Source organism: Pelophylax lessonae, assembly GCF_965119305.1.
Source record: "Pelophylax lessonae genome assembly, chromosome: 4".
Classification (NCBI taxonomy): Eukaryota; Metazoa; Chordata; class Amphibia; order Anura; family Ranidae; genus Pelophylax; species Pelophylax lessonae.
In genome coordinates, this window is record NC_138771.1 from 214,484,235 (window position 1) to 214,512,000 (window position 27,766).

The 27,766-nt window shown below is 44.0% G+C and overlaps 1 protein-coding gene across 1 annotated transcript in view; it reads right to left on the reverse strand.

Annotated features, from left to right (window-relative positions):
- Positions 1–27,766, reverse strand: part of MAPK11 (mitogen-activated protein kinase 11) — a 64,405-nt gene that overhangs the window by 24,343 nt on the left and 12,296 nt on the right. The window contains exons 2-3 of the mRNA XM_082257093.1: positions 14,949–15,078; positions 2,634–2,692 (exon numbers count right to left, since the gene is read on the reverse strand). Of these exons, the coding sequence (XP_082113219.1) occupies positions 2,634–2,692; positions 14,949–15,078 (189 nt within the window). The remainder of the gene's footprint in view (positions 1–2,633; positions 2,693–14,948; positions 15,079–27,766) is intronic.

The following is a 27,766-nucleotide window of genomic DNA, read 5'->3' on the forward strand; positions in this document are numbered from 1 at the left end:
GCAAAAGGCGCTTTAGGCTAGCGGCACTTTTTAAAACGAAATGCACTTTTCACACCAGGCTTTCCAAAACTGCTGTAAAAGCAGACAGGGGCTGTGACCCAGAGGATTCCGCTTCCGCATTGAGGGGTCTGTAGGTGAAATTTTGTCCTGGGACTCCATTAGCATTGAAAATGCAGTGTCACTTCAAAAAAAGTTGCAAAAAACGCGATCCGCACCGCTGCACCAGCGGTACTATAAGTCCCAGCCTAACACAGCCTGCAGCAGTGTGAGTGAGGAATGCCTACAGGGACCCCAAAAACATTACCACCAAACCAATCTGGAAGCTACAGGAACATTCCTTGCTGAAGATAGAAACAATTTGGCACTGGAAATGAAAAGCACCTGGGTCATGCCTAGAGCCTTTAGTGTCTCCCCTTGCTATCCAGCAATCGTGGACTATAAGAAAATGGCCACCCCATGCATTCCTATGGGGAACTATCTAAACATGGCCGCCCATGCATTGCAATGAGAAAACTTTTTATATTAAGGCAGAGCAGAAGTCTACAGCAAAATGGCGGCCCCCGAGGCACGCCATGCGGTCTCCAGGACCCCCATGAGGGTCATCAGACCAGAGGCATTGGAGGGTCCCCAGAAGGAGACCTCACCAGGACAGACGGCCCCCCGCAGAACCGCCGCAGCGGCCGCAATATAACCGCCCCCCATGAGGTATGAACCTGCTACAGAGGGGGGAAACAGCTAAGGGGGGCCTGGTACGCCCGAGAGGCCAGGGGAACCGAGGGATACCCGAGGGTCCGACTATTCCATGGAGGGGGCCCATGTCCATCCCGAGACCCCCAGGCAATTGGGGGGACACGTACTCACCATACCATGGGATCAGGCGGGCGCCACTCTGAACAGACCACCTCCCACCCGGGGTGGGGGTGCTGACAGCCAGGGGGTATGCTGCGACTCAGGGCATCCCAGGTCGTCCGCGTCCCGGCGAGACGGCCCACTCGCAGGCTCGTCTCCGTCCATCGGGGCTCTGGCGTGGTGAGGCGTAGTGCTGGGACTATAACCTGCTCATGCTCGCTGGCCAGGATGAGAGACCTTAAGGATCTAGAATATCCAGTCCGAAACCCAGCCGGTTGTTGCTTGTAGTTCTCCAGGAACTCTAACTAAAAGAAATGAATCATAAAAAAAGGTTCCCAAAAATAGACAGCTAAGACCGAAGTCCCAGCAGGGAACTAGGTCCTACTCCTAAACTAGGCAGAAACAAACTGAGGGCTATAGCAGAGTGTGTGGGGTTATGCCTGCAGGGATAGCCCCATAGGCATGGTAAAGCTTTTTCCTGCCTAGTGTCCTACTCCTGTAGGGGGCAGTATAATCCAATGGTCCAGAAGATATGAAGCTGCGTCTGTCACTGAACGATAGAGAAAAACGTTTACATCCTGTCTAAACTGGATGTCGCTCCTGGCCTCCTAGATCATGGAGGTAAGGGGAGACGATCAGGTCTCTCCTCACCTCTATGGCCAGCCACGCGAACCACTACAGTTTCCCGTGCTCCCCATTGAGAAACACTGGCCAGCAATGGGGGGGGGGGGGGGGGTTGATTTTTTGGAAAGACGACCCCTCCTGCTGCTTTTAAAAGTGATCCAGCGGCTAACCAGCCTCCCAGAAGGAGAATCACAGGCTGAAAAAAAAATGGGGTTATGGCTGACAGCTTCAGCCATAGCCCCGGTAAACCACTTCAAAACCGTCAAGTATATATACTTACTGCGGTCCCGACGTGGTTAAGGTGCTGTACTTGGCTGCAGCTCTTCTTCCCTATCTTTCTCTTCTCACAGGAGGTTTGGGCATTGGCTCCTGCTGCTGTCAATCAAATATGAGGATATGAGGAAGTAACGGGGCCCCACTGGGCTGTGTGTGTTATAGACACACCTAGCTTGGCTCGACAGCGAACCCGCATGTCCGTCCCCATAGCAGCTTGCGCCAAGATAGCCGACGGTGGGACCCCAAAGAAGGAGGTTCGGGGTCACTCTGTGCATTACTATGACACAGTGCACGAAAGTATAACTTTTTATATATTTTTTTTTTTCATAAAAAAAAATGCCTTTAGTAATGCTTTAAAGCAGAACTAGAAGGTAAAAGCTTCTTCTTTTTTTCATTTTAGATAGAATAAGGAAGGGTTTCAAAACAGAAGATTTTTTTTTAAATGGTATGCGACAGGTTAAATTACAGGTTTTTTTCGTGATCAACAGCCAAAAATCTATAAGATGCACCAAAACGTGTAGGAAGGAAGGAAGCACAATCATTATTGTCCAGTGTAATCTATGCAACATACTACAGATGGTCAATTATTAGTGGCCTGCGAATCTGGTTCTTCCCAATAAGACAACTTATTTGCAAGATTTAGAGAGTCAATGTATGTCTTTACAAAGCCTAGAGTTATTCCTATGTGCAGTAAGACATGACGGCTAAAATTTCAAGTAGATTATAAATATCACAGTGCAGGTGTTATCATGATTGGTAGTATCCATCAGGTAATGAGTGCAGCCAGCAGTCATGTGCACAGAACTATGTTGATGCATTGGAAATCCTTTCTCCTCAGAATGAATAAAAAGTTAGGTTGAAAATATTTAACATGGAATACTTACACTTCATTAAAGGTTTCATTTGAGATTGATGGAGTAAACACATCCAGCAGACCTATTACCTATAAGAAAAGCAAAAAGTATTTCACTGTGGTACCCCAGAAATGGGAAAATTTTACATACCATTCTCAGGTTATACTGTAGCCCCTGGAGGATCAGCATTATATAGGTTAGGGAAAACATTTTGTATAAAACATCGGCACCACAATAGACTCATCCTACCTATAAATAGAGCCGGCCTTGACAAATATTACCCAGAAGTAGCAGCGAGCTTTAAAAACCTAGGACCCAACAAAATGCAAACTCAGATCAGTGAAGATGCTGATCCAACTTGAATGATATTCAATGGGCTGAAATAGGACCAAAGTCAGACCAAAGTAGTGTAGAAACCTTTTCCAAAGTCGGACGGACACAAGGTAGACCAGTTAAGACAGCTCTCATAGGGAATCATTGACTTATACACGTCATGCGACATGTGCTCTCAAAGTTGGAGCGATTGTCGCACCAGTGTGAACCGGGCTGGGCCTAAGGCTCGGTTCACACTGATGCGATATAGGATCCGACTTGTGAGACCCCAAGTCAGATGTCATGTGAAATTCAATGTTTCCCTATGAGAGCTGTCTTAACTGATAGTACATAAGTCTGTCTGATTTTAGAAAAGGTTCCTGCACTACTTGGGTCCGACTTTGATATGATTTCAATGCCACTGAGTGTAAAAAGACACATCAAAGTCGTATCAAAGACGGACTCCAAAGTTGCACTGAAAGTCACGCGACTTTGGAGTCGGGCTAGTGTGAACCAAGCCTAAGCCAGGAGTTATAAAAGTTTTGAGGGGCTTAATAGAAAAGGATCTGCCTATGCTTGAAAGATAAAATGGGATAGAAAAAAATAAATAAAATCTGCCAAGATATTTTAACCCAATGTGAAATGATGATTCCTTGCACTGTGCATACATCCCCAGGATCCCCATCACCCCATTGCATACCTAGGCTTTTACTGGATACACTGCTTTAACTAATACCCTGCTCTGACTTTCTGTTATAGGTGGACAAATGGCAAACTTTTTAAGCTTTAATTTTATTTTTTTTATTCCTTAAAATTATTTTTCAACTGTTAAAGTGTTTCTAAAGGCAGAAGGTTTTTTCATCTTATTGCATTAGGATAAAAAACCTTCTGTGTGCAGCAGCCCCCCATCTCATTCCAGCGATGCTGCACAAGAGGCTCGGCTGTCTGGGACTCTCCCTCCTGATTGGCTAAGACACAGGAGTGGGCGCCATTAGCTCCCACTGCTGTCAAAGTCAGTAAGCCAATAAGGAGAGAGAGGGGATGGGGCTGGGCCCCAGCTCTGTGTCTGAATGGACACACAGACCTGTGGCTGGGCTCAGGTGCCCCCATAGCAAGTTGCTTGATGATGTGCAAGCACGAGCTGGTTATATGCGAAAACACAGTACAAACAATTAAAAAACCTATGTATGACATAAACCATCACAGTAGAGCAGGGGTGCCCAACCCATGGCCTGCTACCTCATGCCCTAGGATGGCAGTTTGGCAAGCCCAGATTGGGATGAAAGGGTTGCTGAACTGCCATCTCAGAGCATCAGAGTGCATTGAGTCGGCCATGAAAGGAGTTGCATAAGCAGATGCTTCCTCTGTAGCGCCGGCTTCTGTCCCAGACAGAGTGATACCAAGTGCACTTCACCCAGGACCTTTCTAGCAGCCTGGAAAGCAATGCCAGCAGAAGCTGAAAGAGGAAAAAAGGTCAGTGTATTAAACAATACATACACTCAGTGGTGTATTTTGGTTTTGTGCTGCCCTAGGCAAGACTAAAATTGGGCGCCCCCCTTTTGACTCCTATGTAAATGTGTCCCACTCCTTCCTTTTTAATGGATGTGACTCCCTCCAAAATTGAAGGACTTCAAGTCCCAGCATGAACCCCTGAGATCTCACGAGGGGGGGGGGGGGTAAGAGGGGGTGGGAGAGAGAGAGAGAGGGGGGTGGGTGAGGGAGGGAGAGAGAGAGAGAGGGGGGAGGGTGAGGGGGGAGTTGAGAGAGAGAGAGGGGGGATGAAAGAGAGAGTGGGTGAGAGAGAGGGGGTGGGTGAGGGGGGGAGAGAGAGATAGGGGGGGAGAGAGGGGTGTGGGTGAGGGAGAGAGAGCGAGGGGGTGGGTGAGGGGGAGGGAGAGAGAGAAAGGGGATGAGAGAGAGGGGGTGGGTGAGGGAGGGAGAGAGAGAGAGAGGGGGTGGGTGAGGGGGAGGGAGAGAGAAATGGGATGAGAGAGAGGGGGGTGAGAGTGGGGGGGTGAGAGAGGAGGGGTTGAGAGAGACGGGGGTGAGAGAGAAAGAGAGAGGGGGTGTATGAGAGAGAGAGAGGTGAGAGAGAAAGGAGGGGTGAGAGAGAGAGAGGGGGAGAGAGAGAGAGGAGGGGGGTCTGAGAGAGAGAGAGAGAGAGAGAGGGGAGAGAGGCGACTCAAGCAACCAGTGGCCAAAAGAGTCTCTGGTGGAAGGAGGTGGCTTTTTTGCTGCCCCCCTGCAAAATGCCGCCCTAGGCCTGGGCCTTGTTGGCCTAGGCCAAAATACAGCACTGCATACACTACACTTTTGCAGTTGACATATTAACACTTATAAAAAAAAAAAGGGTTGTTAAGCTGCTATCACACTGATTAGCAGGTCCAGCGAAGTGCACCTGTGACTTTCTTGCGGATTAGCTGCACTGAGCCATAGGCTTCTATTATATCCTGTGGGTTTAGTGTGCTCTCAGAAAGTGCACAACACCCGCAAGATGCAATAGAAGTCTATAGAAAAGAGCAGCTAACTAGCAGGGTAACCACAGTCATCAGTGTGAAAGCAGCCTTATAGGGGGCTCAGGACAGTAAGGGAATGTTTACATTTGTGGTGTAGGGGGACTATAAAACCCCATATTTGGTTGTGGCCCACAACCGGTTACCAAATCACTTAAAGTGGTCCTTGCTCTTCAAAAGGTTGAGCACCCCTGCAGTAGAGAAACTCTGGAAAGCAGCACAGCAGGAGATCTGCTAGAGTGGAAAATTACTGCATATTCACTATTGCCATATGTGGACTTTGCTGACTGCTGAAATAAAAACACAATGCGCCGAACAGTAAATGGGCTTTATTTTTTTAGAAGAAAAGGGATCTCACAAGATATTACAATTTTTATTTTTTTTAAGGAGGTACCATAAATGGCCTTGGCACATCCTGAAAGCCAAACTAAAGTCAAAACTTTTTCATTTTTTGCGATCTGCGTTGTCCTAAAAACTGTAAAATTCCATGAATATGAAGAGTTCATTTCTGCTCTCACTGTGTAAAAAGTGTTGTCTTATTATTTACCGGAATATGGAATAAACAACATGACAGTAGTATGGGCTTATAAAAAAAGAAAAAAAAAAAAAAAGGAACTGCTTACTAAATGCATTTACAGTCGTGGCCAAAGGTTTTGAGAATGACACAAATAATAATTTTCACAAAGTCTGCCTCTTCAGTGTTTTCAGATCTTTTTGTCACGTCACTATGGTATACTGAAGTATAAATACAAACTGTATAAGTGTCAAAGGCTTTTATTGACAATTACATTACTTTTATGCAAAGAGTCAATATTTGCAGCGTTGACCCTTCTTTTTCAAGACCTATGCAATTCACCCTGGCATGCTGTCAATCAACTTCTGGGCCACAGCCTGACTGATGGCAACCCATTCTTGCATAATCAATGCTTGGAGTTTGTCTTTGAATTTGTGGGGATTTTTTTGTTCACCTGCCTGGGGGATTGACCACAAGTTCTCAATGGGATTAAGGTCTGGGGAGTTTCCTGGCCATAGACCCAAAATCTTGATGTTTTTTTCCCCAAGCCACTTAGTTATCAATTTTGCCTTATGGCAAGGTGCTCCATCATGCTGGAAAAGGCATTGTTCGTCACCAAACTGTTCTTGGGTGGTTGGGAGAAGTTGCTATCGGATGATGTTTTGGTAACATTCTTTTTTAATGGCTGTGTTCTTAGGCAGAATTGTTGAGTGAGCCCACTCCCTTGGCTGAGAAGCAACCCCACACATGAATGGTCTCAGGATGCTTTACTGTTGGCATGACATAGGACTGATGGTAGCATTCACCTTTTCTTTTCCGGAAAAGGTTTTATTCGGATGCCCCAAACAATCGGAAAGGGGGGTTAGGTTAATCAGAGAAAATTACTTTACCCCAGTCTTCAGCAGTCAAATCCCTGTACCTTTTGCAGAATATCAGTCTGTCTCTGTTGTTTTTCCTGCAGAGAAGTGAAACCAGGCCATCTTCCAAAAGCTTTTGCCTCACTGTGAATGCACGCACACCTGCCTGCTGCCATTCCTGACCAATCTCTGCACTTGTTGTGCCCTGATCCCGCCGCTGAATTAACAGTAGGAGACGGTACTGGCATTTGCTGGAATTTCTTGGGCGCCTGGAAGCCTTCTTCACAAATGCAGTGGAAATGTTTTTTTATGGGATTAAGTTAATTTTCTTGGCAAAGAGGGACTCTGCAAATAATGGGATTTTTGACGAAGCGTAAAATCCATTTCTCTGATATTCTTTGCTATTCTCCTGATCTTCTTAACCATTGGGTTATATTGCCCCCTACAGGAGTAGGACACTAGGCATAAAAAAAGCCTGGCTACGCCTATGGGCAGTCCCAGGGGGTATACTCCCTCTCTCTGCTATATGTACTCAGTTTTGGTACAAGCAGTGTCAGAAGAATTGCAACTCCACAGAGGGGCGGGTGCTGTGTAGGGGTGGATGCTGTGTCCATCAATGAACATCAGAGAAATGGATTTTTTTGTAAGTCAAAAATCCCATTTTCTCTTTTGTTCATTGACAGACACAGCTCCTGATCTTCTTAACCATTGGAACGTCCCAAAGCAGTGTTAAACATGAGGGGTGGGAACAGCAAAAATAAATTCCCTAGGCTAAACTATAGCCAACCAGGTAATCAGGAGCTCAACCAAAACAACTGGAGCCCACCTGAAAAAACAATACACCCTTAAAAAGGACCAGGTCCTCTAACAGCAGCCTACAAAACCGTGCAGCCAAAGGAAGCATCCATTTTATAGAACTTTGTGAAAGTGTGCAGATGACCAGGTGGCTGCCTTGCAAACCTACGTCACTGACGCCTGATGACGGAAGGACCAGGAGGCACTGAGCGCCCGAGTAGAATGCGTCTTGAAAGGGAAAGGAGGAACCTGACCCTTGATGGAATAGGCCTGAATCACTGTCTGTCTGATCCATCTGGAAATGGTCGCAGAGGAAGTGGACAACCCTTTCCGAGGCCCATCCATAAGCACACATAGTGAGTCTGATTTTCTAAAAGACTCCGTAGCTGCCAGGTCCACCCTAATCACCCAGACCACATCCAAGGAATGCAAATTTCCTTTGGATGTTTTGGCCTGGGACACAGGGAAGGCAACACAATGTCTTTATTCAAATGAAAATCAGAGACAACCTGAGGAAGGAATGACGAACAGGGATGAGGAACCATCTTATCACTGTGAACCACTTACTAAGGTGGACAGGATAACGCCGCCAATTCCGACACTCTGCACGCAGAGGTGAAAGCCACCAAAAAGGCCACCTTCTGGGACAGCATAAGCAGGGGAATCTCCCAAAGATTCTCAGAAGGAGGCTTCTGGAGGACTGAGAGCACCAAATTGAGGTCCCATGGCGGCAACAGAGACTGCACTGAAGGGGTCAAGTGCCGATCTCCCTGAAGAAAAGTATACACCAAGGAGTATGTGGCCAAGGGCAGTTGAAAGAAGACCGCTAAGGCTGACACCTGACCCTTGATAGTACTCAAGGCCAGTTTCTGCTCAACCCCCAGTTGAAGGAAGGTTAAGATCCGAGCCACCGAAAAAAGAGCGAGAATTAACCCCAAGAGACACTCACCACGCAATGTATGTCTTCCATGTACGATGGTAGATCTTCCTAGAAGTAGATTTCCTAGCTTTTAACAGTGTTGGAATCACAGACTCAGACAAACCTCTATCCATCAGTACCTGGCGTTCAACAGCCAAGCTGTCAAAACCAGTGACTGTAAAGCAGGGTGGAAGATTAGTCCTTGGGACAGCAGATACTCCCTCAGAGGGAACTTCCAAGGAAAGTCAGTGACCAACCACATCAGATTGGCATACCAAGCCTGTAAAGGCCAGTCCAGGTTCACTAAGATGACCAGAATCCCTTCTGCCTCAATCCTGCATAGAAGTCTTGGCAGAAGCTTGAGAGGAGGGAAAGGGTACATCAGACAATACTGACCCCATGGGGCCTCCAGTGCATCCTTGGCGTCCGCCAGAGGATCCCGTGACCAAGCCAAAAGTCTCTGCACCTTTCTGTTGAGCCGGGATGCCAACAGATCCACCTCGGAGATGCCCCACCAGAGAGACAACTGATTAAACACCTCCGGGTGAAGAGACCACTCTCCTTGGTCCAAGGCCTGGCGACTGAGGTAATCTGCCTGCCAGTTTTCCACCCCGGGAATGTGTACGGCGAAAAGGGCTGGACCGAATCATTCTGTCCACCTTAGAATGCCTGCTACCTCCAGAGCTGCCAGGACACTTCTTGTGCCCCCCCTGGTAATTGACATAAGCCACGGCCGTGGCATTGTCCAATTGAATGCGCACTGGACATCCCTAAAGAGGATCCGTCTAATGTTCCAGGCATAGTCTGATCGCTCGGCGTACCAAGACATTGATCGGTAGTCTGGACTCTTCCAGTGTCCAGATCCACTGAGCATAAATTTTGCTGAGGACGCCTACCCAGCTGGACAGGCTGGCATTCCTGGTGACCACTGTCCAATACAAATGGGGGAAGGATTTTCCCAGCCAAATCGCCGAAGACAAAGCCACCATATTCGGGACTCTTTCGTTCCCAGGCTCAGTCGGATCTGATTGTCCAGAGACTGCAGGTTTTTGTCCCATTTGGCCAGAATCTCCCTTGCAGGGACCTCGTATGGAACTGTGCAAGCGGAACCGCCTCGAAGGTAGACACCATCCGGCCCAGCACCCGCATGCAAGTCTAGAGGGGACTACCATCTGCTGGACAGTAGGAGACGAATTACAGCCTACAGTTTCTGGAGTTTGTCCAGAGGAAGGAGCACTCTGGCTAAGTTAGACCTAGATAGTCCAGCTTTGTGGACGGAACCAGAGCAGACTTCTGAAAATTCAGAATCTAGTCAAACACCCTCAAGCTTGTATGGTGATTTCCAGGTTTTCCACCAGAGCAGTGGGAGACTCTGCTCGCAGAAGGAGGTCGTCCAAGTAGCCCAGTACTGCGATCCCCCATTGCGTAACAACGCTAGCACCGGGGCCAACACTTTCGTGAAGACCCGAGGAGCAGAGGCGAGACCAAAGGGTAATGCCACAAAATGATAATGCTTCCCTCTCACGGCAAAGCGGAGGAAGCACTGGAGACGGACATATATTGGAAAGTGAAGATAAGCGTCCTTGATGTTGACGGAGGTATGAAAAATCCCCCTGATGCAGGGAAGCCACCACTGTGTGATCGAACTCCATTCAGAACTTCTGCACCCAAAATGGCCACCGAACTACACAAACATGGCCGCAGTGCATTAAGCACACAGGCTACAAGCAAATGGCGGCACCCTAGGCAGAGGACCAGGCCAACCCACAGCCCCAGAGAGGGGGGGGTAGATGTGGGGTGAGATGGCCCACAGGGACCACCAGACCAATGAGGGGGGTGCCTAACGGGAATGAAGGGAATCCAGGGGTCCGACTGTCCCATGGAGAGGCCCACGTCTACCACAAAACCCTCCAAGGGGAGAGGAGGCACAGTTACTTACCATAACAAGAACCAAGCGGGCACCACTACAGACAGAACCTCCTCTCCATCTAAATAGGGGGGCTGTTGGCCAGGAGGAACGCTGCCACTCGGGCTGAGACCCGGTCGTATGCAACCTTGCGAGGCGTTTAACTCACAGGGCAGCCCCTGTCTGGTGGGGCTATGTTGTGGCCAACCAAGTGCGGAGCTTAGGTCTGCGCGCGCTTGTTGGCCAGACTGGGTTGACCACTGGATCTAGATTATCCAGCCCGTCACCTAGTCCGGCAGTTGATTGTAGATCTCACAGGAAAAAATTCTATCTAAAAAGAAAAAATTGCGTGAACCAGAGATCCCAGCAAGGAACTAGGTCCTTACTCCTGACTAGGCAAAAAAAAAGTAAAAAAAAAAAAAAAAAAAAAAAAAAAAAAAGAGTACCTATAGCAGAGAGAGGGAGTATACCCCCTGGGACTGCCCAAAGGCATAGCCAGACATTTTTCTGCCTAGTGTCCTACTCCTGTAGGGGGCAGTATACCCCAACTGTTAAGACGATCAGGAGATGTGTCAGTCAATGAACGAAAGAGAAAATTGCAATTCATCTGATAACTCTTCAATATATTGTGGAGTATATGCAAATTGCCATCATAAAACCTGAGCCAACAGACTTTGTGAAAATGAGTATTTGTGTAATTCTCAAAACTTTTAGCCATGACTGTATATATACACACAAACGTGTGTATTTCATTTGTTTGTGGCTGATTGGTAACAAAACATTTAGATAAACCTGTGAGAATTCTACTTATTCTACTCCAGTTTATGAACATAAAGTGATTCATACACAAATCATTAGGCCTCGTGCACACGGTCATATTAGAATACTCCTATGAAACCGGATCTATCTGCCAGGAGATGGCAATCAAATGTAAATGCTTGTTCTGGTGCATAATTACGTGTGTTTAATATGCTGGCCAGTAGAATGAGTTTAATGTAATGTTTTCTGTAATGTTTTCTGGACACTGGAATAAATGTATGTGCATGTGCACACATTTATTACGTGCGTAAAATTATGCTCATAAGATCCTCTCCAAACGCAGCTTTGGGATTTTTTTTTTTTTTTAAGTCTCTAAATCAGGGGTGCTCAACCTGTGGCTTGTGGAGCCCTCTGATGTGGCCCTGGACCTCAAATCAGGGAAGCACATGCACATGGGGGCCGAGATTGTGATCGACAGGTTGCCGACCCACCCTCCCAGAGCATCAGAGTGCACAGGGCTGGCCCCAGCATTGGAGGAAGCAGGTGGTGGTGAAGGGAGCAGGAGCCGCAGAAGCCAATGCTTTCTCTGTAGCGTCAGCTCCTGTCCCAGACAGAGTGATGCCAAGGGCACTTCACCTGGGACCTTTCTAGCAGCCTGGAAAGCGATTCCAGCCCAAGCTGGAAGAGGAAAGTGTATTAATCAAAACATACACTTCACTTTTGCAATGGGCATATTAGCACCTATAAAAGGGTTTACAACTATTAGGCTGCTTTCACACTTATCCGCAGGTGTAACGCAGTGCACCTGCAGCTTTCCTGTGGGTTAGCCCACTAAACTATAGACTTCTATTATATCCTGCAGGTTTGCTGTACTTTCAGAAAGTGCATAACACCCACAAGTTAAAATAGAAGTCTATGGCAAAGCGCAGCTAGCCTGCAGGAAAGCCACAGGTGCACTGTGCTGCACCCACTGTGAGGGTAAACGGCAGCACATCAGTGTGAAAGCAGCTTTATAGGGGGCTCAGGGCAGTAAGGGCTTGGATACATATGTAGTTTGGGGGGTGGTAAAACCCCATAGTTAAAGACGTGTTTTACCAAACACCCCAACCACTGGTGAAGCATCAGGGGTCGCAATGGCAACCCCACCCCATGCCCGTGCCGTCTCCTTGTCACATTCTGTTTTACACTTGGATAGGAGGGGCAGCATATACAGGAACCAACGCTTTCAGAGTTCTTGTAAAATGTAAAGAAAGTTAGTGTTCACAATAGTGAATCACAATCTTTTTGTGATTGTGATTAAACAGTGGGTAAACATTCAACGGGAATTGGTCCCACGGAAATACTACACATTTCTGTAGTTTGGTAAACCCATATAAAAAAAACAATCTTTCTGTGAAGTTCTAGTATAAACTGTGAAACTTTTAGCTTATATTAAATCATTACCATAAGCCCAGATTGGCACTTTAACTTTTTATTGTGAAGTCTAATCAAATCATAAAATTAAGTATATCCATTACCCCACAAGTTCTTCATTCAACAAATAAGCACACAATAATGGTTCTTACTTGCAGGTGTGTACACTGGTGACACTTTTAATGGAGCAGTCATCAAGATACCTTTCTCTTTGTTCTCAGCACAATTATTTGCAAAAATGTGTTTGCAAGCTAATTAAATAGCATTCAAACTCAAGATCAATGAAATCGTGGACTACATTATGCTAGTAAATAAGGCATAAACACAATGTCAGCAGTGAGACTGAGGCAATATAGTCAGAGCATTTATAAAGGCTCTTGCTTTACAGAAAGCTCTGAACACATTCTGGGGCAACGTCATCTTCAAAAGCGCCATTATGGTTTGTGGCCACGGCTTGCGTTACTGACTGCACTAAAACTGCTTTTGACTCTGGAGAGTAGGAAATGTATGGAACACAGGGAGGGAAGGTGATCAGCGAAGCAGGGGGGCAATTACTGGAACCGATCTCCTGTATGGCTCCCTCTGCAGAATCTGAAAGCCAGTAGGAGGGAGAGAAGAAGATGCCAGCTTTCAGCTGCTGCAGAGAGAGCCATACAGGGGATCAGTTCCAGTAATTGCTGATCTCCCTCTCTGCCCACATCCGATTCACCCTGGTGCCTGGGCCCCATACAGGAGGACTGGGGGTACCGCCTTATCTACAGCCCTGGATACATGTACCTCAGCATGCTTTAAAAGAGGTGAAGTCAGCTAAAAAGCAAAGACCAGTAATCACCATCACCAATTAGGATTTGTCTTGTATCACTTTTGCATTAGGAAATTTAAACTTAACTGCACTTTTCTTTTACCACTTGCCGTCTGCTCACATTGCTGCTACTGCGGCAATGTGGCTCGTTATCGTCCAGCGATCTAGACCTACGTCGCTGGACTCCGCCCCTTGAGGGCGGCGCGCGCGCGCCGCCGGAGGCTCGCTCCCGCTGTTTTCAGTCACAGCGGGAGTCGGGCCAGGGAAGGATCGGCGATGATCGGGGAATCTAGTTTGGAGATCCGCCCGCTTGTGTAAACAAAGCGGGCGGATCTCCTCAGTGACAAGGAGTGACAGATTGCAGTGTTCAGCATAGCTGAACATGCGATCTGTCCTTGTGTCACTCAGTCACCTCCCCCCCCCCACACGTTAGTAAGCACCAGGCATACATTAACCCCTACCTCTCCAATAAAATTAACCCCTTCCCTGCCAGTGTCATTTTAACAGTAACAGTGCATATATATAGCACTGATTACTGCAGTAATGTCACTGGTACCCCCAAAAGTGTCAAAAATGTCAGTCAAGGGTCCGATCTGTCCGCCGCAATGTTGCAGTCCCGCAAAAAAAAAAAATCGCAGATCGCCGCCATTACGCGTTAAAAAAACACCAAAAATGACAGAAATCTTTCCCTTAGATAGTAAACGCAATAACTTTTGCGCAAACCAATCAAAATATGCTTATTGTGATTTTTTTACCGAACATAGGTAGCAGAAAACAAATTGGCCAAAAATTAAAAAAAATTTAGATTTTTACATTTTTTTAGGGGGGAATTTCATATAAAAAAATGTTAAAAATATTGTTATTTTTTCAAAATAAACGCTCTTTTTTTGTTTATAGCGCAAAAAGTAAAAATCGCACAGGTGATCAAATACCATCAAAGCTCTGTTTGTGGGAAAAAAAGGACGTAAATTTAGTTTGGGTACGGCGACGCACGACCGCGTAATTGTCAGTTAAAGTCGTACAGCGCCCAATCGCAAAAAGTGGCCCAGACGTAAGACAGCAAAATCCTCCAGTGGTAAAGTGGTTAAAGTGTATTTTCCTATTCTGTCAATGCTTCCCCATGGTTAGACGAGCACATTCCTTCCAGAGTTTAGAAGAACAATGTTTGAGTGGCAATCTTTGTTCCCAAAGAAGATAACACTGTGCAAAGCACCCAGGTACAATCAAACCTGCCAGCAGTACCAGACTTATCTGATAGAGTAAAAGGCCACATTCTCCTCATTAAATGGATGTGCCTTCAGAATAAATCATTCCTGAGTCCAAACACTCACAAGACAGCAAGATTTTTTTATACCACTGTCTTGCTGCTAGCAAAATTTTGACTTTTCATTAAATATAAAATGCTCATAAGAAGTGACAGCAAAGAACCGAATATCAGCATGGAGCCTCTTTAAAGCGGGTCACACTATCTGATAAACTGTTTTTTTCTGTGTATTGTGGCACAACACTGATTTTAATTAGTGTGTTTCATGCAAAAAAAAAAGCCACTACTTACATTTTCATGCTTCATGTGTTTAAGTAAACGCAGCTCCCGATATGTCCGCCGTGCATGGACCAGTGACTGAAAGGGCCTGGACAATTTTTTCACTGCTACCTTTTGTCTTGTTTTGGTGTCATATGCAGAGCTATAAAGAAAAAACAAACAAAAATAAGTTCAATTATTCAATCAGTGAATGTTCGGATGCCACACTTGTACATTGCCTGTGGCACATGCAAAGTGCAGTGTACACTCCCAGCACAAATACCATGAAAGGAGCAACGCCATGAATAACATAATGCCAACGCACATAGGCTACATTTTCAGTGGCCAGCCAATGATAGAGGACAGAAGATGCTAAATGTGGAAGAAGAGGCAAAGGTGGCAGCAGCAATGCGGATGATGCCAGGTGGATCCAATTTGCTGTCTCGTGGTGAGCAGCAGCATTCATAGGAGTGTATTTTGCTGGCTTTTTGACTGCTCCTCTTTTGTTTTATAAAATAAATGTATTTGGTTCAGATGGTGTCAAGCGTGTGTGGCGGCAACCAGGTGAAGAGTATAAAGACAAGTGTGTCTTGCCTACAGTCAAGCATGGTGGTGGGAGTGTCATGGTCTGGGGCTGCATGAGTGCTGCCAGCACTGGGGAGCTACAGTTCATTGAGGGAACCATGAATGCCAACATGTACTGTGACATGCTGAAGCAGAGCATGATCCCCTCCCTTTGGAGACTGGGCTGCAGGGCAGTATTCCAACATGATAATAACCTCAAACACACCTCCAAGACGACCACTGCCTTGCTACAGAAGCTGAGGGTAAAGGTGATGGACTGGCCAAGCATGTCTCCAGACCTAAACCCTATTGAGCATCTATGGGGCATCCTTTAAACAGAGGGTGGAGGAGCGCAAGGTCTCTAACACCCACCAGCTCCATGATATCATCACAGAGGAGTGGACGAGGACTCCATTGGCAACCTGTGAAGATCTGGTGAGCTTCATGCCCAAGAGGGTTAAGGCAGTGCTGGAAAATAATGGTGGGCACACAAAATATTGACACTTTGGGCCCAATGTGGACATTTTCACTTAGGGGTGTACTCACTTTTGTTGCCAGAGGTTTAGACATTAATGGCTGTGTGTGTTGAGTTATTTTGAGGGGACAGCAAATTTACACTGTTATACAAGCTGTACACTCACTACTTTACATTGTAGCAAAGTGTAACTTCTCAAGTGTTGTCACATGAAAAGGTATAATAAAATAATTACAAAATGTGAGGGGTGTACTTACCTTTGTGAGATACTGTGTGTGTGTGTATATATATATATATACCTTATATATCTGTCACATACTTGTATTATCATGTATCTTTTGCCAGCAGCCATTTTGTGTGTGTGTGTGTGGGGGGGGGGGGGGGGGGTGGAGGCAGATTTATTATATATATTTTAGAGAATTTAGAAAAACTGAAACAAAGGTTAAATAAATGTTTTAAAAGTGAAAAGGCAACCAAATGCTACAGGAAACTTCTCCAGTTCTGCTTCCCTTTTTTTTCTATTTTTAAACAAAATACTCTCAATTTCAATATTGTAGGCCCTTCAAGCAACAGGCTTGACCAAACTTTTATTTAGAAGTACACTGTATAAAGGCTCTCCATTTCAGCGCAAGGAGAATAAAACATATGCACACATCAATTCTTTGACCTGAAAAAGACATATACAGAAAATGAAGTCCTATGCCGTGCTTTTTCTGGTATAGAGAAAATGAAGTCCTATGCCGTGCTTTTGCTGGTATACAGAAAATGAAGTCCTATGCCGTGCTTTTGCTGGTATACAGAAAATGAAGTCCTATGCCGTGCTTTTTCTGGTATACAGAAAATGAAGTCCTATGCCATGCTTTTTCTGGTATACAGAAAATGAAGTCCTATGCCGTGCTTTTTCTGGTATACAGAAAATGAAGTCCTATGCCATGCTTTTTCTGGTATACAGAAAATGAAGTCCTATGCCGTGCTTTTTCTGGTATACAGAAAATGAAGTCCTATGCCGTGCTTTTTCTGGTATAGAGAAAATGAAGTCCTATGCCGTGCTTTTTCTGGTATACAGAAAATGAAGTCCTATGCCGTGCTTTTTCTGGTATAGAGAAAATGAAGTCCTATGCCGTGCTTTTTCTGGTATAGAGAAAATGAAGTCCTATGCCATGCTTTTGCTGGTATACAGAAAATGAAGTCCTATGCCATGCTTTTGCTGGTATACAGAAAATGAAGTCCTATGCCGTGCTTTTTCTGGTATACAGAAAATGAAGTCCTATGCCGTGCTTTTTCTGGTATAGAGAAAATGAAGTCCTATGCCGTGCTTTTTCTGGTATAGAGAAAATGAAGTCCTATGCCGTGCTTTTGCTGGTATACAGAAAATGAAGTCCTATGCCGTGCTTTTTCTGGTATAGAGAAAATGAAGTCCTATGCCGTGCTTTTGCTGGTATAGAGAAAATGAAGTCCTATGCCGTGCTTTTTCTGGTATACAGAAAATGAAGTCCTATAGCGTGCTTTTTCTGGTATACAGAAAATGAAGTCCTATGCCATGCTTTTGCTGGTATACAGAAAATGAAGTCCTATGCCATGCTTTTTCTGGTATACAGAAAATGAAGTCCTATGCCGTGCTTTTTCTGGTATACAGAAAATGAAGTCCTATGCCGTGCTTTTTCTGGTATACAGAAAATGAAGTCCTATAGCGTGCTTTTTCTGGTATACAGAAAATGAAGTCCTATAGCGTGCTTTTTCTGGTATACAGAAAATGAAGTCCTATAGCGTGCTTTTTCTGGTATACAGAAAATGAAGTCCTATAGCGTGCTTTTGCTGGTGCGGCAGCTGGTCGTTTTGACACAGTATACTATGTGGTTTATCTGCACAAACAACATTGACAGAGGTTTGTAAGAACCTGACTAACCACTCAATCCTCTGTCTATTACAAAGAAGCACATCCTGAGTCACAATAACCTACATATATTTCTGGATAATAGTAATATAAAAATGCTGGGAGGATCGCATCACAGACTGGAAAAACCTGCTCCAAATTCATCATCATTTTATATAGTTCAGCTATTATCCCAAAGCTTTTAATTTGCCATTTCACTAAATGAACATGAAAAGATACCATATAATAAATAAATTTCTTAAGGCGGAGTTCCACCCGTTTTTGTGTTTATTAAAGCCTATAACAAAATGTGTAGCTGCTGACTTCTAATAAGCACACACTCACCTGTCCCACGATACAGCGATGCGGCTGGCGGGAGCCTCCGTTCTCTCCCTCTTCTTCCAGCGGTGCTGGCATCTCTAGTGTGGCACCCGTCTGTGACAGCTTGCGGCTTCAAAGCCGGGTGCGCACATCCTAAGTGGGCGGGCAATCTTCTGGCACCTGTGACAGGGAGGGAGGGGGAGAGGAGTACTTCCCCTCAAGCCGCCTAGGAAGTCCGAGTGGAAGTAGGAGCGCATACCTGTCAAATCTAGGTGCCCGCTACCCACCAAAAACAATGACATGCTGAATGTGGCATGTCAGGGAGTCAGGAGGCCTTAAAGCGGAAGTTCAATTTTTTGGGTGGAACTCTGCTTTAATTACTTAATGATTAAAAAATTAAAAATAGGTCAGAGCCAATCCTCAGAATAAGGTAGCAAACGCAATTAAAAGCTGACTCCCAACACTTCTGAGACATGCTCATTTGTTTTAACCTCAAAGATGGCACCAATCACCTGGCCTCTTAAAAGTCTCTGCTCGTAAGCAGAATTGACCTCATTTATAGGGCAGATAAATATCTTACCCCTAACCCTGCAAACATCCAATAAGTGCAGAGCTGAACATACTTTCAAAGTCTAAACCATGATAATGGTACTTACTGGAGCGTATTGCTACTACAAAAAACAAAAAAAGGTGAAGAAATTCTGCATCCCTCTACTGTGGATTGCAGACTGGACAATGAGGGAGCCTCAGCACCCCGTTATCCCGGTGTTCTCCCCTTCTGTAAGCACGTCCCTATACTAATCCCTTGTGCAAAGTATTCAAGCCCAGACTGGCTCAGGATGCAGGGAGTTAATATAAAGAGAGATTCAACAAATCATTGTTTACTGCTTAAGGCCTCAATGCACACTGCTGCTGATAAACAGACGTTTAGCCCAACAGCAGCCCCTGAACTGTCCTATAGGTTATCTTATCTGTCCATGTACACCGAGTAGCTTATAGTCATTTAGAGGCAGTTGAGTTTAGTGGCATTTTTTTTTACGCAAAAAAATGCATTCAGACGGAAGTTTATTGGCATTTGAAACGCCAAATGCTTGTAACAGCGTGCAAACCCGTGTTTATAAGCGTTTCGTTCACAGGTGTTTTCAATGGGGATACATTTCTGACCATTTTACAATGTAAAAACTCTTCGAAATGCAAACGCTAAACACGCAAAAACGTGGCGTGTAAACACGGCAAAGCTGGCGTTTTTAACCGTCGGTTACTAGCTGTCAAGTTCCAGTGTTCAGGAGAGGTTTTCAAACATCCCGTGTACATGATACCAAAAGTAGAACTATATGCAAAGCTTTTTTCATTTTGGATAGAGCAAGGGATTGGTTACGACCCCTGCTAGAATTTTTTTTTGCCATCTGTGTCCCAATGCAGAGATTTTCCTCCACTTCCTGTCCAACAGCCAAACAAGAAGTGAGAGGAAATCCCTGCAAATTAAGGGAAATTCCTGGGGATTCCCAGGGCCCAAGATCTAGTGTCCCCATTGGAAGATTTCCCCTCTATTACTTTTCTGGGGACAACCCAAAATTTGTGATTTTCTTTTACTTTCAACAATAATTATAAAGAAGAAAAACAGAGATTGTGAATCTCCTTAATGGGAGCACCGATAGCAAAAAAACTGACAAGCATTCTAATCGTTCTCCACTCTATTAAAAACTTTTGTGGTGTTAAAAATTCTGCTTGCTGCATTTTTTGGTCAGTTAACCACTTGCCGACCGCTCACTCAAGCTCTACTGCGGCAAAGTGGTTAGTTACCTACGTCGCTGGACTCCTCCCCTTGTGGGCGGCGCTCACTCCCGCTGTATTCATTCACAGCGGGAGTCAGGCCAGGGGAGGAGCGGCGGCGATCGCCACTGCTCTTCTCCGATCGTCGGGGAATAGAGTTTGGAGATCCGCCCGATTGTGTAAACAAAGCGGGCGGATCTCCTAAGTGACAGACAGTGACAGATTGCAGGGTTCAGCATAGCTGAACATGCGATCTGTCCTTGTGTCACTCAGTCACCTCCCCCCACACGTTAGTAAGCACCAGGCCTACATTAACCCCTCCCTCTCCAATAAAATTAACCCCTTCCCTGCCAGTGTCATTTTTACAGTAACAGTGCATATGTATTGCACTGATTACTGTAGTAATGTCACTGGTACCCCCAAGTGTGTCAAAAATGTCAGTCAAGGGTCTGATCTGTCCGCCACAATGTCGCAGTCCAGCAAAAAAAAAAAAAAAAAAAAAAAGCAATTCGCCGCCATTACGCGTTAAAAAAAAAAACACCAAAAATGACAGAAATCTTTCCATTAGTTAGTAAACGCAATAACTTTTGCGCAAATCAATCAAAATACGCTTATTGTGATTTTTTTTACCAAACATAGGTAGCAGAAAACAAATTGGTAAAAAATGTAAAAAAAAATTGATTTTTAAATTTTTTTTGGGGGGGAATTTCATATAAAAAAAATTTGAAAAATATTGTTATTTTTTCAAAATTGTCGCTATTTTTTTGTTTATAGCGCAAAAAGTAAAAATCGCACAGGTGATCAAATACCACCAAAAGAAAGCTCTGTTTGTGGGAAAAAAGGACATAAATTTTGTTTGAGTACAACGTCGCACGACCGCGCAATTGTCAGTTAAATCGCACAGTGCCGAATCCCAAAAAGTGGCCTGGACGTAAGACAGCAAAATCCTCCGGTGGAAAAGTGGTTAAAAAAAATACACCAAAAACCCACCTCCCCGTTGAAATTCTTTGAAGTTGTTTTGAGTCACATGATCTATGAAAAACAAACCATAAGCCAGGTTCTGGTCATCCCAAACGTCTTCCATTTGAGGATAATGGAGGCCACTGTGCTCTTAGGAACCTTAAGTGCAGCAGAAATCTTTTTGTAACCTTGGCCAGATCTGTGCCTTGCCACAATTCTGTCTCTGAGCTCTTCAGGCAGTTCCTTTGACCTCATGATTCTCATTTGCTCTGACATGCATTGTGATCTGGAAGGTCTTATACACATATATAGACAGGTGTGTGGCTTTCCTAATCAAGTCCAATCAGTATAATCAAACACAGCTGGACTCAAATAAAGGTGTAGAACCATCTCAAGGATGATCAGAAGAAATGGAAAGCACCTGAGTTAAATATATGAGTGTCACAGCAAAGGGTCTGAATACTTAGGACCATGTGATATTTCAGTTTTTCTTTTTTAATAAATCTGCAACAATGTCAACAATTCTGTGTTTTTCTGTCAGTATGGGGCGCTATGTGTACATTCATGAGGAAGAAGAATGAACTTAAATGATTTTAGCAAATGGCTGCAATATAACAAGAGTGAAAAATTTAAGGGGGTCTGAATACTTTCCGTACCCACTGTAACTCTCGGAGAGCTGCAGCTGTTAGTGCCTTTGGCAGACTGCGCTCCTCTAATGATTCAGACCAACAGTGAATTTGATGACAAAAGCCAAGGCGCCAGGATCCATTTTCTAAACGCAATGGTGACCAGGCGCCTGGGATTTGTCGAGCCCTGCCATAAGCACAGTTTCTGCAGGATTATTGGCCTGTTGTGGTCCATTAGGCAGCCCATTCAAATGAATGTGCTGCCTTAGTGCAATGCTTGTTAAGATGTGCATTTAAAGGGGAATCAAAGTCACCATACTTACCTCCTCTCCAACGATCTGAAGCCCATAAAGGGTCCCTCGCTGTTATTTTCTCCCAGGCTCCTTCCAGGGTCCAGTCTTTGGCCACCTACATTGACTGGGGTGGGGTGATATAACTCCTGAGGGGTCAGTCAGTCATCCCAGCACACAGGGGCTGTGCTGGCAACGTAAAATGAGCTGTGCAAGTGCAGCTCAGTATGAATTGCAAAAACTGCAAGCAGGTAAGTAGGTTTATTTTATTTCAGAACATAAATTGCATGTCTCTTCGATGATCGTTTGCCTGCTTGTTTTTTGTTCTACATTGCATATACAATATTGAGACGTGACTCAGTATCATGTGGCACCACATCCATAAATAAATGTAGGAAAAAAATAGATAAGTATGTAAGACTTTAAAGGTAACCACCATAAATCCTATGCGGAAAAAAAACAGTACTCAGACTTATATTAAAAGTAGAAAATGTATTACAACATAATAAAATTGTTTAAAAACAATACATGAAAAGTATATCGTATATGTCCTTTCCGGAATCTCCCTTTTTGGAGGGGATATCTCACAGCGTGGATTACGAGCTGAGACTCCTGGATAAGAGGGAAGTCGCTGTATGGTGGACCCTCCGAATGTAGGGACAGCTTTGTTGCCACAATCATCCCTCTCCCTATGTGGGAAGTTGGAAGACATTTACCTATTGGTAGCCATTATCCTAAGTGTTATTTCTATATAATAACTTTGCGGATACCTTATATGTCCTTTGGAGACTTTCCTTTGTTATGAAGGCCCTACTTCATGTGATGATTGTGTAGCCCTTGGGCAGGACTTCTAGGTTATGGCTGTTTAGTGCCTGGTGTACGTTCCCCTCGGGAGCTGCTTTTATGGGTGACCTCCTTCCACTCCGCCGTTTTGGGTGCTTTATGTTAATAGGACCTCCTGAGGAAGATATAAGCAAAACGCGTAGTGATCCATTGGCATTTGGCGCACTAGAATTTTGTTCAGCCTGGACACGTGATATTGTCGCCGATCTGTGTCATCTACTCGTCAGATCCTGGCATATATTGGGCATGTTTCAGATTCTTGTGCTATAAGATGTTACACAGCACTTACCTATATACTTTTCATTTATTGTTTTTAAACAATTTTATTATGTTGTAATACATTTTCTACTTTTAATATGTCTGAGTACTAGTATTGGGATTTATGGTGGCTACCTTTAAAGTCCTACATACTTTTCTATTTTTTTCTATATTGCCTTTAATTTCAATGTAACCACTTGCTGACCATCTCCTGTACATTTACTGCGGCACGCAGCTGCTTACAGGCAAAGTGACGTAGTACTACGTCGCTTGCCAAAGAGCCTGTAGGGGACGAGTGCGAGCTGCCGGAGGAGCGCTCCCGTCCGCGCTCGTTCCCTGCCTAGCCAGTGCGTGTGACCGGCGGCTCCAATGGCCGCCGGCCACTCGCAATCTCCCACAGGAGAGGGAGAAAGACAGACGGCTGATGTAAACACAGCTGTCTGTCATTCTCACTGAAGTAGGCACAGAGGCTATGCGATCCTGCTAAATAGTGCTATATACTAGCCACGCCCCCTAACAGTTAGCATAACGCCCCTAAGGACACACTTAACCCCTTCCCTGCCAGTGTCATTTTTACAGTAACAGTGCATATTTATAGCACTGATTACTGTAGTAATGTCACTGGTACCCCCAAAAGTGTCAAAAATGGCAGTTAGGGGTCCGATCTGTCTGCTGCAATGTCGCAGTCCTGCAAAAAAAAAATTTGCAGATCGCCGCCATTACTAGTTTAAAAAAAAACAAAAATGACATAAATCTTTCCCGTAGTTAGTAAACGCAATAACTTTTGCGCAAACCAATCAAAATACGCTTATTGCGATTTTTTTTTTTTTGCCAAAAATATGTAACAGAAAACAAATTGGCCTAAAATGTTAAAAAATTTTGATTTTTACATTTTTTTTGAGAATTTTATATTAAAAAAATGTGAAAAATATTGTTATTTTTTTTTTTTTTAAATAGTCGCTCTTTTTTTGTTTATAGCGCAAAAAATAAAAAATCACACAGATGATCAAATACCACCAAAAGAAAACTCTGTTTGTGGGAAAAAAAGGACGTCAATTTAATTTGGGTACAACTTCGCACGACCGCGCAATTGTCCGTTTAAGTCAAGCAGTGCCAAATCGCATAATAGGGCCTGGTCTTTGAGCAGCCAAATCTTCCGGGGCTGAAGTGGTTAAGGCACTGCAGTGGCCTGGACTATAGTGAATGAGTCCTAAAACATGTGGCATCTCTCATAAATAAAAGCCCACATGCAGATTCACATGCAGACCTCAATACTGGGCACTTTTACCCCCTTCCAGTCCAGGCCAATTTTTAGCTTTTACCGCTGTCACACTTTGAATGACAATTGCGCGGTCATGCTACACTGTACCTATAATTATTTTTTTCCCACAAATAAAGCTTTCTTTTGCTGGTATGTAATCACCACTGGGGTTTTTTTTATTTTTTTGGTAAACAAAAAAAAGACAGAAAATTTTGAAGAAAAGAGAAAACAATTTTTTTTTTCGTTTCGGTTTTAAAATGAATAATCTCTTAATAAATTTGGGTCAAAATGTATTCTGGTACATTTCTTTGGTGAAAATAATCCAAATCTGTGTATATTATTTAGTTTGTAGGAAAGTTAGAGAGTCCTCAAACTATGGTATATATCTAAAAAATAGATCAATACTGATGTACTGAAATCTCATTTCTTGAGGCATGAAAATGGCAAGACAGTACAAATATCCCACAAATTACAAACCCCTTATTGGAAGGTGGACAGTCCAAGGTATTTAGTAAGAGGCAGTACAGCGTTATCATATAACTGGTGTGGCAGTGATCTGGAACACTGACTGCTGACGGTATGTCAAAAATAAATAAATAAATAATAACATTTACAAAAAAAAAATTATTTTATTTTTTGCACATTTTTTTATTTTCAAACACACTGTGACCAGAGCAATGCTACTCTGTACTACTCTGGGGAAGTGATCAGGATATATATTATATATATATATACTTTTTTTAACATATTAGGATTTTTATTGAATGAAACAAATTAATTCAGTGTCTTTTGTTGTGATTATCTGTGATTGGTCAACGCTAATCACATGGTACAAATGGGTTGTGATTGGCCCTGTCTGTACCACATGATCACATGTGACCAATCACTGCTAGCAACACAATTGTATACAATGGATGGCATGAAAGGAAGCCATCATTGTTTACAATGGTCATGTGACCTGCTGTAATTGGTCGCAGCGGCCAGTACAGTGATCAGTCATTGGCTGTGCCCCCGGTGTTAAAGTGGCTGTAAAGGCTCAAGGTTTTTTTACCTTCATGCATCCATGATTGCAGCATCTTTGGAACATGTATATAACCAGAGAAAAAAATAACAGGCTCAAGCTACACCTCGGTATAAATGTAGGGGAGGGGGGGGGAATGCAAATATTCCAATCATCCCCCAACAAAGAATAAACCATCACTCCTCAATAAAGCAGGAGTGTAATCCTCTATAATCACAGCATATAATTAACCACTTGCCGTCTGCTCACTAGAGCTCTACTGCGGCAAAGTGGTTCGTTATCGTCTGGCGACGTAGACCTACGTCGCCAGACACTCCCCTTTCTCGGCGGCACGCGCGCACTGCCGGAGGCCCGCTCCCGCTGTATTCAGTCACAGCGGGAGTCGGGCCAGGGGAGGAGCGGTGGCGATCGCCGCTGCTCTTCCCCAATTGTCGGGGAATCGAGTGTGGAGATTCGCCTGCTTGTGTAAACACAAGCGGGCAGATCTCCTAAGTGACAGGCAGGGTCAGATATCATAGCTGAACATGCGATCTGTCCTTGTGTCACTCAGTCACCTCCCCCCACACACGTTAGTAAGCACCAGGCATACATTAACCCCTCCCTCTCCAATAAAATTAACCCCTTCCCTGCCAGTGTCCTTTTTACAGTAACAGTGCATATATATAGCACTGATTACTGCAGTAATGTCACTGGTACCCCCAAAAGTGTCAAAAATGTCAGTCAAGGGTCCGATCTGTCCGCCGCAATGTCGCAGTCCCGCAAAAAAAAAAAAAAAAAAAAAAAAATCGCAGATCGCCGCCATTACGAGTTAAAAAAAAAAACTCCAAAAATGACAGAAATCTTTCCCTTAGTTAAGTAAACGCAATAACTTTTGTGCAAACCAATCAAAATACGCTTATTGTGATTTTTTTACCAAACATATGTAGCAGAAAAAAATTGGCCAAAAATTTAAAAAAATTTACATTTTTACATTTTTTAGGGGGGAATTTCATATAAAAAAATTTGAAAAATATTGTTATTTTTTCAAAATTTACGCTCTTTTTTTGTTTATAGCCCAAAAAGTAAAAATCGCACAGGTGATCAAATACCACCAAAAGAAAGCTCTGTTTGTGGGAAAAAAAGGACGTAAATTTCGTTTGGGTACAGCATTGTATGACCGTGTAATTGTCAGTTAAAGTCGCACAGTGCCGAATCGCAAAAAGTGGCCCAAACGTAAGACAGCAAAATCCTCCGGTGGTAAAGTGGTTAAAGAGGAGAGAGTCCTCAAGAGTTTCATCAAGGAGGAAAAAAATGGTGTAACAATGCAAATATCTTTATTCACAAATACAAATGTTAAAAAAATACCACCTCCACCATTGCCGAAATTAAAAACAACAACGTTGTCACCCCAGACAGGCAGCTGCACCAGACACTCCCATCCACACACCTACACCTGAATAAGAATAATAAGTGAAACTCTTTGGAACATGTTTGGGAAGCTAAAAAAAAAAAAACGCACTACAAACGCACCTTGCCATTGAGTAATGGAAAACGCGGCAAACCCCCCCCCCCCCCAAAAAAAAGAACACTACTTGTATAAAACTAACACTCACTATGCTTCCATCTACTTCATTCTCCAGAAAATTTAGGACAGTTGGATTAGAAGACATGAGAATATATGCTTAATAACTAGGTCAAAATGAAAAAATAAATATTTTAAAATAATGGTCTAACATGCTGGCATCATTTAATCTTAGCTAGTAAGTTAGAATGTGAGATCCAGCGGCTTTCTTGAAGATCTTGTATACATAGGACAAAGGCACTGTTTACAGCAATTTTAAAGCTTTGACGACCTTCAAGTGTTCAAAGCTCCCAAATTGGTGCTGAAGAATGCTTTTCGCTAGGTTCACACCTATGTGTGTGGCTGCGGGAATCACAGCGAATCCCACACCCGCAACCACCTGCGGTGAAATCTTCTGTCAGAAAACACACATTCTGAATGGCACTCCCAACTCATGTAAAATCGCAATTCATGTGTGGGAACCACAGGGAAATTGCATGGTGAAAATGACCATGCGATTTACCTGTGGGCCACGTATTGAAAAAGCTGCATACACCTTTTCCTGCGGGAAACGCAAGCACTGCAGCCCTTTGAAATTAATGGGCTGCCGTGCCCATGCAAGAGCAGCCCGCAGAAATGGAAAGATGCAGGTAAGTATTAAGTATCCCACTAATTCCCCCCCCCCCCCCCTATCCAATAACTAAAGAGGATTTTTTACATGCTAGAGGGTCCAGAATAAAGCATCCAAATGGTAGGCTGCAATTTTTGCATTTGTTTTTTTTTTTTATGCAATGTGAATAGGGACATGAAACTAATATAAACAAGGTGTTATCCCAATTTGGCTGCAAAAGCAGAAATACACTAAAGCCTTGTAACTTAATACTAGAGCTACTTACTCTGATCACACTAACTTTCACAACCCTTTAAGTGTAATGACACTTTCAGATCCAATAAAGCTGGCATTCATAAAGTCGAAACTTCTTGTCATCAGGGGATTATAAATTAAAAAGCTGCTTGATGCTTGTTAAAGAGACGCTGTAATTTCC